This window comes from Furipterus horrens, unplaced genomic scaffold (genome assembly GCF_987537825.1).
Source record: "Furipterus horrens unplaced genomic scaffold, mFurHor1.1.pri manual_scaffold_17, whole genome shotgun sequence".
Taxonomy (NCBI): domain Eukaryota; kingdom Metazoa; phylum Chordata; class Mammalia; order Chiroptera; family Furipteridae; genus Furipterus; species Furipterus horrens.
Window position 1 is genome coordinate 40,320,396 of NW_028327187.1, and position 13,099 is coordinate 40,333,494.

General features: G+C 37.2%; 1 protein-coding gene across 2 annotated transcripts in view; it reads right to left on the bottom strand.

The window, feature by feature from the left end:
* DOCK11 (dedicator of cytokinesis 11) overlaps positions 1–13,099 on the bottom strand; it is a 206,918-nt gene that overhangs the window by 129,400 nt on the left and 64,419 nt on the right. For both annotated transcript variants that reach the window (XM_090265104.1, XM_090265103.1), the window contains exons 7-10: positions 8,034–8,168; positions 4,674–4,851; positions 4,193–4,272; positions 2,503–2,586 (exon numbers count right to left, since the gene is read on the bottom strand). In XM_090265104.1, coding sequence (XP_090121230.1) covers positions 2,503–2,586; positions 4,193–4,272; positions 4,674–4,851; positions 8,034–8,168 — 477 coding nt within the window. The remainder of the gene's footprint in view (positions 1–2,502; positions 2,587–4,192; positions 4,273–4,673; positions 4,852–8,033; positions 8,169–13,099) is intronic.

A 13,099-nucleotide genomic window follows, 5' to 3' on the forward strand; every position in this document is an offset into this window, starting at 1 on the left:
GTGAGTATGTAGTTGGAAAAACAGGAGAGGTCTAGGTTGGAGATGTGGATTTGGGAGCCAGTGGCATCGACTTTGAGAAGGAGGACAAGCTGGGACCCTGGTGAGCACCTACGTTTAAATGATAAACAGAGGGGGAGGCGTCTACTTAGGAAACTGATAAACACAGAGCTCAGCTTTTTCTAACAGAGCTCAGGGATGGACCCTGGGTGCCACAGATATATATATGTGTATTTTTAGACAAAATGTTTAAAATGTTTAAAACAGAGATATTGAGAGTCAAGGAATTCCTCTCAGCAGGGGAGGAATCTGTTCCTCCCCAAACAAACTCACAGATCCTCCTTCTCGGCTCACAGAGCGTTCTTTCTGAATGTCTGAATAGACTTACATTCTGTTCTCAAGTAGGAGAAAAAGTATAGATTGTGGGACAACTTACTATACTTTCATTAAGGTCAGAGACATGCTAGGTAGGAAATGATTGGGTGAATCTGAGCAGAAAATACTGCCAATATGAAAAACTCAAGCCAAGAAATGCAAGAATTTTTCTCAACTGCCTAAGTAATTCAAGCCAGAATAGGTATTGTGCCTGAAGAATCTTGGATAATTATAGGCATTCTGACCCAGCTTGTATCACTAACAAAATCCTCCTTAAATGAGCCTAAAGTATTATATGCATACCTGAAAGCACAATACCTCCCTCCCCAAGTCTATTTATCTACAAAAGGAATAAAAATGTGTGGGCCTAGACAGCTCCCCCTTGAACACATTATCTATCTGTGGAGTCAGAGGAGGCAAGTCATTGCCATGGAGAGCAACTCTAATTTCCACCCATTAATCAACTCTCCTTGCTATCTTTCCTCAGACAGTGGAATGTGAAGAGAAACTGGACTAAACCACCCCAGCCCCAAGTCCTCTCCCTTCTGAGGCCTGTGAGTGCAAATAGTGGGACATATGGCCTTCCCCAGTAGTGCAAAGTTGGAGCCATTCCCTTCAGTCAGTCAGTGTTTCTTTATTCTCTAAGGTCAATGATAGAAAGCGTATCTGTAAACACTGAACTGTGGCCAAAAGAGAAGGCTGCTGTTATAAAATGGCACCATGCCTAGTAAAGGTACTCAGCACATACAACATGGATTTCAATGTAGTGAGACTGCCTCCATAATCGACGTTAAATTCAATTTTTTGTCCTTAAAGTTTCATCACAACTGTGAATTTTTCTCTCACTTGTAGCTCGTTGATAAGTAATTCAAACATAAAGTCAATTTAGTTCCATGACCACAAGAACACTACACCACAATTTTTTTTAAAGATGCTAAATTGAGTTTCAACCACAGTCAATTGGCTTCTTTGTATACAGGGAAAGGGGCTGACATGCCCAATTAAATCCCAATCATGGGGCGGTGGGGTGATCAAAGGCTCAGACATGCTTGGAACAAGGAAATTTTTGAATGAATATTTTAGAGCTAACATTCCCGAGGCCTGCCATACTTGATACTTTTTTAACATCATATAACTTACACACACAATGTAATAATGATATGGGAGGAAAAAAGATAAGACATTTAAAACAAATTTTCCCCAAATAAAAAAAATATAAAATGAGAAAATAAAATTATTTGGGAAAAATTTCTGCATTATTTACAGACTATATAAGTTTTCCATTTGAAACTAAAAAAAAACAATGTAGTTAGGAAACTGTATGAAGCAAAAAGAAAACACTAAATTAGTCTTCCCAAAATTATTTTGTATTTTCACTGAGAGAACTTTAATGCTTATTTATATAATGCATATTTTTCTATTTCCATTAAAACCCAAAGATTTTAATTAGAAATTACATGTAGAAAAAGTAGAAAGGGAAAAAAATTAATCTTCTCTCAAATAATTTAATTTTTTCATGAAATGTGTTCTATTAGGAAAAATAAATGTAATGCTTAAATACTGTAGAATTTTTTTCCCATTTAAACAAATCAGCAGTTTAATTAGAAAATATCATGAAATTAAATATTAACTGCATATCTTAGTTCAAAAAGTACCTAACTCTCATGAAAAAGGTTAAAATACACAGGCACATAAATCTATACTTCCCTGCACCACTAACCATTTAAAGTGAGCTTAAGCCACACATGAAAATTATCCCAGTTTTACAGGCCTACACCCAAAATTGGAAAATAAATAGCTTGTCTCATATGACCTGGTGTTCTTTATACTGCATAAATTCACTGTTACTCGACCACAATTGTATCTAATAGGTTAAAAGAGCACCAACACCATCTTTAAAGAATTCTTTAACTTATCCATTTTGAGCCATGAGATGAAGTGGAAAAAATATATAGAACTGAGAAAGAACACCAGGCTACCTGTTCAAAGTAAACAAGACAAATATTCAGCAATCATTATCACACAGGGGTGCAAAAATCAGTGATTTCAACATTTTACAGGTGATGTCTTTCATGTCTTTTCAAATAAGCAACATTTCAAGGATTATTTGAAGAAACATATTATCAATACCTGAACTTCCGAGTCAAAAGAAAAGAGGTTCTGTCTTCCATCTCCTCTACTGAGTTTGTTTAGCTGTTCAGTTTCTCTTCCATACTAAAAATTTTTAAATATATATTTATATATATGCACACACACACCAAACATTACTTTATTTCCTTCAAAACAGTATTAACTACCATTGAAATATATAGTTTCTATGAAACTAGCAATCTGATACAGCTTGTGCGGTGGAGAGTCACTGTCACTATGTCACACAGTAAGCTGTAGATCAGGTGCTTAAACTCTATGTTCCTCTCATAACATCAAGGATATTGCTTAACCCATAGCAGTACAAAAAGGATCCAGGAGGTTTTGGATGCAAAAGAGAAATAAACTCACATATCCATGGTGCCAGCCATAGAATTTTTATATACAATTCTGATTCTGTCACCTTAGCAAAGCCATAAGGGACTGTACAGTCTGGAATGACAGAGTCAGAGGATATGTTAAAATCTATAAAATCATACCAAGCCTAGATCAGGGAATCATGAGTATGTTCCTAGATTTTGGAAAATATCCTCGAAGCTTAAGAGTAATTTTAAAATATTAAAAGTAACTGCTAAAATTGTATAACTTAGTAGTCCAGGAAGAGAAATAAAGTAAAATTAAATAGGTTTGACATGGCTTTAAATAATACATGGGTTATTAAACCTTCTGATCTATTGCAGTAGAGTCCACAGGGCAAAATATCTAACCCGACTAAGACAGGTGTGATAAGCACCCCTGCTCTTTCACGATTAGCTCATTTCAAACTCCAAGGAGCAGCATAACTAACACGAATTATATATGTTCACCAAAATCTTTATCTGATGGAATTATTCATATACATATGTATTTACATATAGAGAATATGATTTGCACGAGTTTAACATATACAAATCATTAGACTGAATATCATATTCAATCTGTATAACAGCCCTTTGAAAGAATGTTTATTTTATGAATGACATAGAGTAAAGTCAGCTTTCCATATCCATGGGTTACGCATCACAGATTCAACCTACCACAGATCTGTAACATTTTTTAAATGTTACATTGTTCTTGAAATGTACTATGTATATCACTCCTACAATGGTTGTGTCTGTACTAAACATGTACAGACTTTTTTCTGGTCATTATTCCTTAAACAATATAGTATAACAACTATTAACATAGCATTTACATTGTATTAGGCATTACATGTGATCTAAAGATGATTTAAAGGATACAAGAGGATGTGTGTAGGTTATATGCAAATACGACACCATTTTACATAAGGGACTTGAGCATCCTTGGATTTTGGTTATCCCCTGGGGTCTTGTAACCAACCAATCCCATGAGAATACTGAGGGATGACTATAATTAAACTGAGTAAGTAGCAGCAAATAAAATTAACAAAGTCACAACAATCTAGGAGTACTTCCTGGCACCTAGGAAAAAAATTGGAGTTTCCAAACTGCTAGTTGTCACCTTACAAGTCCAACTTTAGGAGAGTAACTTTTGTTTTAAAATCTTTACCCGTTTCACTGATTTGTTGTAGTTTTTAATTTAGAAATGACATTATCCAGGATTGAGGAAAACAAGAAGAAATGAAATTGCCAAATGGAATTCAGCATTAAAACGTTAATGGCTAATCCTGCATTGTCTCAGTTGAAGGCAAGTTGCCATAAGAAAGATGTACCTTCATCAGTTCCGGATGCATGCTCCTTTCCAAACTGGCCATGATGTTCTCGGCTTTTCCTTGGCTGCTAGTTTCATCATCTGCAAATTCATTCAAAGCAGATGTTCCAAACCATGCAGACCATCACCACACAGACCATTACTAACCACCTGAGAGGAATATTCTGACTACCTCTCCCACCCCATCCTCTCCTACTAGATTTATTGCAAAGAATTTTGATTATGAAAGCATAGGGAAAACTTTAATGGGCTTTTGAAAATCTGCCATGAATTCCCTATCCATTTTAGTCTGGTTATATTTCATGTGTCAGTGCCAATGCAGTATCAACTCTTAAAAAAAAAATCTATCAACCTCCATAGTTAATTTTAATGAAGAAGCAGGTCAACCTTCAAGAGTTCTATATTCTTCCCACAGAACAGATATTTCCATGCATTAAAGACAAGGACTTTACCACAATAACGAATCATTTAAAAATTCTGACCTTGTGTTGTTTCTACTGTCTCCTTTTTCTCTTGCACTAAACTGTCAGTATTGATCTGGATAATCTTTTTCAAAGTTATCAACCATTCCTCCATCTCCTGCTCAGTTTCAGCAGCGAGATAATGGCTGTACTTATCTAACATCTTGAGTTCAAAAGCATGACGGCGCATTTTGGGGCACTAGAGGAAAAAAGAAAGCATGTGTTCAGTTAGTTTTTGCTCTTTTAATTAGATTTCATTAGTTTATTTATTTCCACTTCAGCACAGCACATAGGTACGTACATTAATACTTTTATGAAAGAACTGCTTCTTTCAACTAGAAATAGAAACTCCAAGACGATGAATGAATATGCCAAACATATCTTTTCTGTTCCCTCAGTATTAAGCACAGAGGTATATGCAAAAAGTTGGCATAAAATAGTAGATGTTGAGTGAGTATTATAGTTTAAGGCCTTTTGACATCCATCTATCACATTTAGACAATCAAACTGCTACATAAAAGTAAGAAAATGTGCCCTGTCTGGTGTGGCTCAGTGGACTAAGCACCAGCCTATGAACCAAAAGTTCACCAGTTCAATTCTCAGTCGGGGCATGTGCCTGGGTTTTGGACCAAGTCCCCACTTGGGGGCTTGCAAGAGGTAACTGATTGATGTTTCTCTTGCATATCAATGTTCCTCTCTCTCTCTCTCTCTCTCTCTCTCTCTCTCTCTCTCTCTCTCCAAAAATAAATACATAAAATATTTTTAAGTAAGCAAATGTTTTACAATTTCCATGCTGCTTAAAATTTTCCTTGTATATTTACAAATTTTCAAAATCAGCCTTTAGAAACAAGCTTAAATGTGACTTGAAATAAATCTGGTACTTGCTTTATAGCATACCATAAAATGCAATATCAATACCTAATTCATTTTACCATGCATAATATGCATAAGAGAAGACTGTAGTTCATTCACATTAAATTGTGGCTCCCAGTAAAAATATGGAAATGACCAATACTGAATACTAGCACACAAGGCAAATAAAAGTCTCCTCTCCTCAAACATGGTGACACATTATTTTATATTACCACCTTTTCTGTCAAGATCAAAGAAATAACACACTCCCTGTCCCAAATACTTCAATGTTATTCTTAAGAAAGGCTTATGAATCAACAATTTTCCACTACCCAGTCATTATTCAAGAAGGTACTAAGAAATTTCCTTCTTCTCATCTTCAAAGTATAGTAAAGGATGACATTAAACTGCTGTAGCAAATCATAAAGATTTATACATTTGAAAATATTTGAACCCTGGCTGATGTGGCTCAGTAGATTGAGTGCTGGCCTGTGAATCAGAGGGTTGCTGGTTCAACTCCTAGTCAGGGCACATGCTTGGGTTGCAGGCCAGGCCCCCATTTGGAGGGGCATGAGAGGCAACCACACATTGATGTTTCTCTCCCTCTTTCTCCCTCCCTTCCCCTCTCCCTAAAAATAAATAAATAAATAAATAATTTTTTTTAAAGAAAGATAATTTTTGGGAGGGGGAATCATAAACAGATGAGGAAAGCAGAACCTAGGAACACAATAAACAAAGGTCAATCCATACTGGAGCTCACTAAGGAATTCTGTGATTTGTGTGTGTCCTCTTTCTTCCGGTAAGATGAGAAAGCTGTATGGATATGTATGGATACATATATATGAATGGCATCTTCTAATAACATAGATTTTCATATTCTTACAAGTTGTGTTTCATTTGATCCTATGATAATCTCACTTGATCAGATAAATAGACACCATTAATCCCACTTCACAATTTTGAAAATTAAAATTCAGGTAGGCTAAGGGCATAGAACCCACATCTTGTACCTCCTAATCAGCCCAGTGCACCTTCTAGTGGCCCACACCACCCTGGCTCTGTAGTAATGGCTCCTTTGTCTTCCTCCATTGACTTCCTATTTAGATCATCTCCACCCTGTTTCCCTCCCCATCTTTATCCATGCCCCCTCAGTAATGCAAATGCACAAACATTTGCTAAGTCATTGCTGTGTGCAAAACGCTGTTAATTATTACAGAGGACACAAGCATGATTAAGATATGGTCCTTATAGTCTAAAAATGAATGTGCAGAATTACCCACAAGTTACAGTATGATTCACAAATTAAAAGTATAATAGAGGGAAACCCGAATTGGTCGCACAGGGGAGGTGGAGTTTAATTCTACCTGGTGGGCATGAGGGTGGGGAAGGAAACAGAAAATGTTTCATGGAAGAAATGACATTTGAGCAGTCTTAAAAGATAATGTTCAAACAACAGGAACAGAAGGGGAAAGTATAGGTGAAGCAGAAAACAAATGTAAGAAAGGCATGGACATGTGAAGCTCTGTGGAGCACTTAGCCTGGTATGACTAGACCCCAAAATGTACAAGGGGATGCAGGGGGGATGAAGTTAGAAAGCAGGATAAGGCCCAATCACTATGGGCTTGCAATGCGACAGGAAGAGCTTTAGATCTCACTCTGCAAGATAACAAATCAAGAGACAAAGGTTTGGGGTAGACAAGTGAAGGACCCTATCTATGCCTTAAGAAGATAGACTGGATCAGGACAACAAATCAGAAGGCAGGAAGGCAAGACTTGAGGCAAGAGAGGAGAAAACACTCAGAGAAATGACAGTGAGAATGGAAAAAATGGTAAGAGAGCCTGGCCTGTGTGGCTCAGTTGGTTAGTGTCGTCCTGTAAACCAAAGGGTCATGGATTTGATTTCCGGTCAGGGCACTTACTGAGGTTGAGGGTTGAGTTCCAGCTTGGGGTGCACCTGAGAGGCAACCGATCAATGTTTCTCTTACATCAATGTGTCTCTCCCTTCTCTCTTTCCCTTTCCCTTTCTCTAAAATCAATAAGTATGTCCTTAGGTGAAAACGAAAACTATTTTTTAAAAGAAAAATGATAAGAGATTCAAGAGGTGCTTGACCCCTGGCTGGTGTGGCTGAGTGTATTGAGCACTGGCCTGTGAACAAAAGGGTCGCCGGTTCAATTCTGAGTCAGGGCACATGACTGGGTTGCGGGCCAGGTCCCCATTTGTGGGTGTGCGAGGGGCAACCACACTTAGATGTTTCTCTCCTCTTTCTCCCCCCTTCCCCATCTCTCTAAAAATAAATTAAAATCTTTTTTTAAAAAGAGGCCTTTGGGAGCCAGACTTCAAAGGATTGAGTAAACATTTGAATACTGGCACAGAGCAAAAGTGGACTAACTGCAGAGGATTCTGAGTTGTATAGTATGAACATTTTGGCGGGTGAGATGACATTAACCAAGAGAGAAAAATACTGAAGTTCTTAAGATTTGATCAATAACCCATTTTGAGAAAAAGAAATATTACCTCTACAGCCCTACCTGAACAACATCAATGCAGGCATCCAAGTAGATGCAACCTTTAGATTCTTTTGAATTTTTTTCATCTTTATAGGAATTGAGAATGTATGAACCATCAGGAAGTTGAGTTAAGTAAAAATACCTTCTCTTGAATACCTATGAGGAAAAAAACAGCCATGATACGTTACATATACACTGCATTTGAACAGTTTTTTTGAACTAAAAACCTTAAAAAGATTGCTACAGGCATTATATCTAGACAATCTTCAGACAGCTCTGAGAATTTGTTAGGAATTATAACTATCTTCATTTTTTTAAGATGGAGAATTTGAAGTCAAGTGGTTTACTCAAATATCTAGAAGTTTTAACACTTTGAAGTTTATAAAGTATTTTTACATTTGAATCCCTATCCATTTCATTATAGCATACTTTTCTCATTTAATTGCAAACTATGACTGGTATCTTACCATTTCTATTGCATAATCACAATCCAAGTGTAAACATAAATATATAGATACACAAACACACCCCTCTATCATAGATCTCACCTGCACATCTCACTACACTCAACTATGTCATTCCATAATGTACTCACTGAGTCATTGGTCACCTACCAATTGTTGGGTGCCCCATGCCACTCCCTTGCAGCTGGGGATTCACAACAGTTTAGAAATAACCTGTCACTACAACTCACAGCAAAAGCCACAGGAATTGGTCAAAAGGAGGAGGACAATCTGATTCGTTCACACTACCCTTCTACTTTCCCCTAAAGAGTTTTGGACCTGATGAAGGAAGTGATAAAGGGGGATTCTGAACCCTCTGATGAATCTATGCTTCTTTGAATAAGCCACAAACTCCAAGCTATGTCAAGCATCTGTTACAGTAAAATTACCCAGGGTGATGGATCTAAACTCATTTCAGGAATGGGAAGGAAGACTAGCAAATAAGGCTTTTGGTTTAGAAATGCATTCCAGTGCATATTGTCTTATTTGCAGAAGTTCACTTTCAGATTTAAGCTTGCTATTTTCAATCACCCATCTAGTTATCCAGTTATGATCTCTATTTTAACATCTGTAACTATGAAAAGAATATTATTTGGCAAGATCATTATTGAAAACGACTCCACTTCTGACAAAGTACCTGAAATATCAACAATTTATTTCTCCATAGCGTGAGTAAACAAACTGTAGAAACATGTTAAGGGGCATTTCTTTTTAGGAAAACTAGTAAATAGAAGTAATATGTCTGCAGTTATTTTGGAGTTATTTCAACATCATTGATTTTGCAATGAATGACAAAAAAATACACTGTGGGAGGAACACCCTAACAGGTTAGACTGGTAAATGCTACAACTTCTATTTTAGGGAGTGGCCATGTAGGCTATGTCAAATCAATAGAAAGGACTCCAAGAAAAATATCACTTTGTTTTTCAATGCCAATCAAATAAATGTTACTGTATTAGGATACAAAGGTACAGAAAGTGTGCATGTGTGTGTGTAGCACATACATATATGCTCATATTTGATACACCGCTTTTAAGTTTATTGGACCTATAATTGAAAAAATCTAGATTGATACACAAGGAAATATTAAGCATAATGGTAAGTATTGTGTGTGTGCGTGTGCGTGTATTTGCTTATTTTCATGACAATGGTTCACTCACATCTGTTATTAAAATGAATGAATCAGAAGACCTAAAATTGCATACTGTGCTTATTTCAAATGAACAAGACACTACCTTTTAAAAAGCTATTATAATAACTATTTATAACAAAAATTAAAATGCATTTTCCAGGCAAAAATTAAAATAAAAAAATTACAAACAGATTAACTCTTAGCAATGATCAAATCTAAAACTTGGTGGTAGTCTGTACAATCCACTTGCAGAGGCTGTAGCCAGCAACCAAGAGGGGGGCAGGGGAAGGGAAAGCACAGAGCAAATATTTGTGGCACTGAATCAAATTATAGTCTGAAAAGATTTTTTCATGTATAGCTGCCTCACCAAGCAAAGATGTTTTGTGGCAGCCACTTCCAATATTAGCCAAGCACATCATTACAAGAGAGACAGAAAGGGATTTGAAATTACAGTAAATCACTTCCTGTAACACTGTAATTACATCTAAATGTGACACTGAGGTAGGTAGCTCATGAATCTGGGGAGAGAGCAGATGTTTGCAAGTCATATGATCTTGATTCTCATCTAGCACTCCTGCTCACCAGCAGTGAGATTGTCCTCAAGACTTTACTTTTCTCTCAGTTGCCTCACTTGTGAAATGATGGAATCAGACCAGATGATCTGTAAGATCATTTTTTTCATGATCTACAAGTAATTTTATTAAAACTGAATGAATAACACAGAGTCTTCCTAGGCTAGGGGCCACCCTCCCCTAAGTGATTTCTTACAAACCAAGTAAAAAGCACACAGTTAGTACAGTAAAGAACTTTTTAGAAGTCATTTCTATATAAATCAGACTCTGCCTCAACAGATCTGTAATATTTCTTCTCATTCTAATATTCTATCATATATATTAGGCTTCAACTTCTGGGAAGCTTTTAAGGTACCTTTCAAAGAAGAAAGGAGTAGCCTGAATCTCTCATGTGGAACCCAAAGGAAAATCAGAAACATGACTTCCCTGGCAGAAGAGCGGAAATTACTCTATATCTTACCTTTCTTCTGAAGGCCTCAAGTCCTTTGTAACCAATAACTAACTGTTTTAATGTCAATTGGGAATAAGAATCATTATCCACATCTTACCTAACAGCAAACTAAGAGACCAGGAGCTAACTCAAATTCACACAGGGAGTCAATTTTACAACTGGAATGACAATCGTGTGATAGAGACAAAGAGAATTTTGCCCACACCTTTCCAATGGCTTCCCATCAAGGTTGGAGTAAGACCCAAAATACTCACCATAGCCTGGGATGATGTACCTGATCTGGCCTCAAGTGATCTCTTGAACTTTATTTCTAAGTACACTGCTCCAGCTACGCTGGCTTATCTGCTGGTCCTCTAACACCCCAAGCATTCCTCTTCCCCATGTATCCACATTCTTCTCTCTCTTATTTCTCTCAGCTCTTTACTTGAACCTTACCTCCTGTAAGAGGCCTTCTAGGACCACCTGCCCTCACTGTACCACACCATTTTATTTTATTCATACAATGGTTACTGTCCAAATATATATCATTTATCTATCTGTTTATTTCTTCACTATCCATCTCTTAGATCGCTTAGGTCCATGTCTCATCCACTGTTGTACGCCCAGGGCCTATAGCAATGCCTGGACTCAATAAAATTTTGCAAAATGAATGACGAATGAATGAATAATTCATTCTCCAGTGCGAATTCTCTAGCGGTTTCGTACAATAGAATGGTGTTTCTTAATGCCCATTATCTTCCTCCCCTTTATTATTTTTCCTAGATGGTGATGCCAGCTGAAAAGCTCCCACCGTTTACAGTGAGAAGCAGGAATTCCGACCCACTCAGACCACCCAGAAGAAGAAAATAGAGAGGAAGCCAGAACAGATTATTCTAAAGGCCCTGAGCTGTCTAGCTAACCACCTTTGACATGACCCTTTCTGGAGCAGGAACAAAGGCCTTTTATCACCCATCTGAATCAAAGGTGGAAGGCAAGAATGTTTGAGCACTTAGTATCCTCCAATTTAGCAAGCCCTTATCATTTTATAAATATATCTCAAGACTGGGTACCTATACTGTGTTACCTACAGGATAGTTATTTTCTGCTAAACTACATGAACCAAGAGCTCTGAGAAAGGATGCTCTAAAGGCTTTCGTAAAATAGGCAAAGTTGGTGGGCCAGGAACAATGTAGAAATGGGGCCACAGAAAATGACTTGACTAATGTCTAGACGGAACAGAAGAGGTAGCAAGGAAACTGGCAAAGCAGGAGAGCAAGAGACATACTGGGTCTCAGAGCTGTCCTATGCAAAAATAAAAGACACAATGGGGCAGAAATCCCAAGAACTTACCAGCAAACTGAGTTGTAGTTAATTACAACAGAATGTCATGAACTCCTACTGGTAGGCTGGCAATCTAATACGTCACTCATGTCTCTCCACCATATCATTTTATAGTCCTATCAAGTTTTAATGTATCACACAAAAGGTCTACCCTCTGGGAAACTGGTTAAAAATCAAATAGCTTTTCTTAAATAATTACACCATATCTGGGCACTGGAGATTTTCTAACTATTTAGTTTGAGGCAAAGTCTAGTAGGAGGGGTCTATAATCCATTATAAATGAATTGTTTTACCAGTTCTATTTCACCTTCTCATGACCCTGTTCAAATTTCCAATGACCCTCAATTACCCACATAGTAAGGCTCACATGCCTGATCTGGGACTCAAGTGGCTCCCACAATCTTACTAATAATATAAAATAACAATTGCTGACATCTATGGAGTGCTTACTCCATGACATTCTCTGGCTAAGTGCTTTCCTCATATCATTTAATGCTCATAATGACCCTGTGTGGAAGGAAAGTACTATTACAATCTGTGTGTTACAGAGGATAAACTGAGGCACAGGGAAGTACCAAAGGACCAGACCAACTTTATCTCCCATGACTACCCAACTTCTGCCAACACAACGGCCTTGTACATACTGCCTGTCACACTCACCTTTCTGATTCCCTTCCTTTGAGGCCCCACCTCCTTCAATTAGCCTTCTCTGACTCCAGATCACAGTGATCTGGGCTCATAAAACACTTTATCTCTGTACCACCTTTAAACAATTCATTATTTGTAATGGCTCATCACTCCAAACAGGTTTTAAGCTTTCCGTGTTACACTTCTCTTTACCATCCACAATGCTAACATGTTATACTAGTATTCAATATATAATTGGTGATAAATTCACTGATTCCTAATAGTATCTGGCATACAAGAAGCCCCTAATAATTTTAAACAGTCATCAATGAATAAGGGAAAGCAAAATACAAAAAGCAAATTAAAGAGAAATCCATTACCCATAAAATAAGTATAATCCATTTGTTAGCTGTGAGAGACAGTGGCAGGCTTGGGAATACAATGTGCTAATATATCAAAGATAAAAGAGTTTCTCCTCTTTT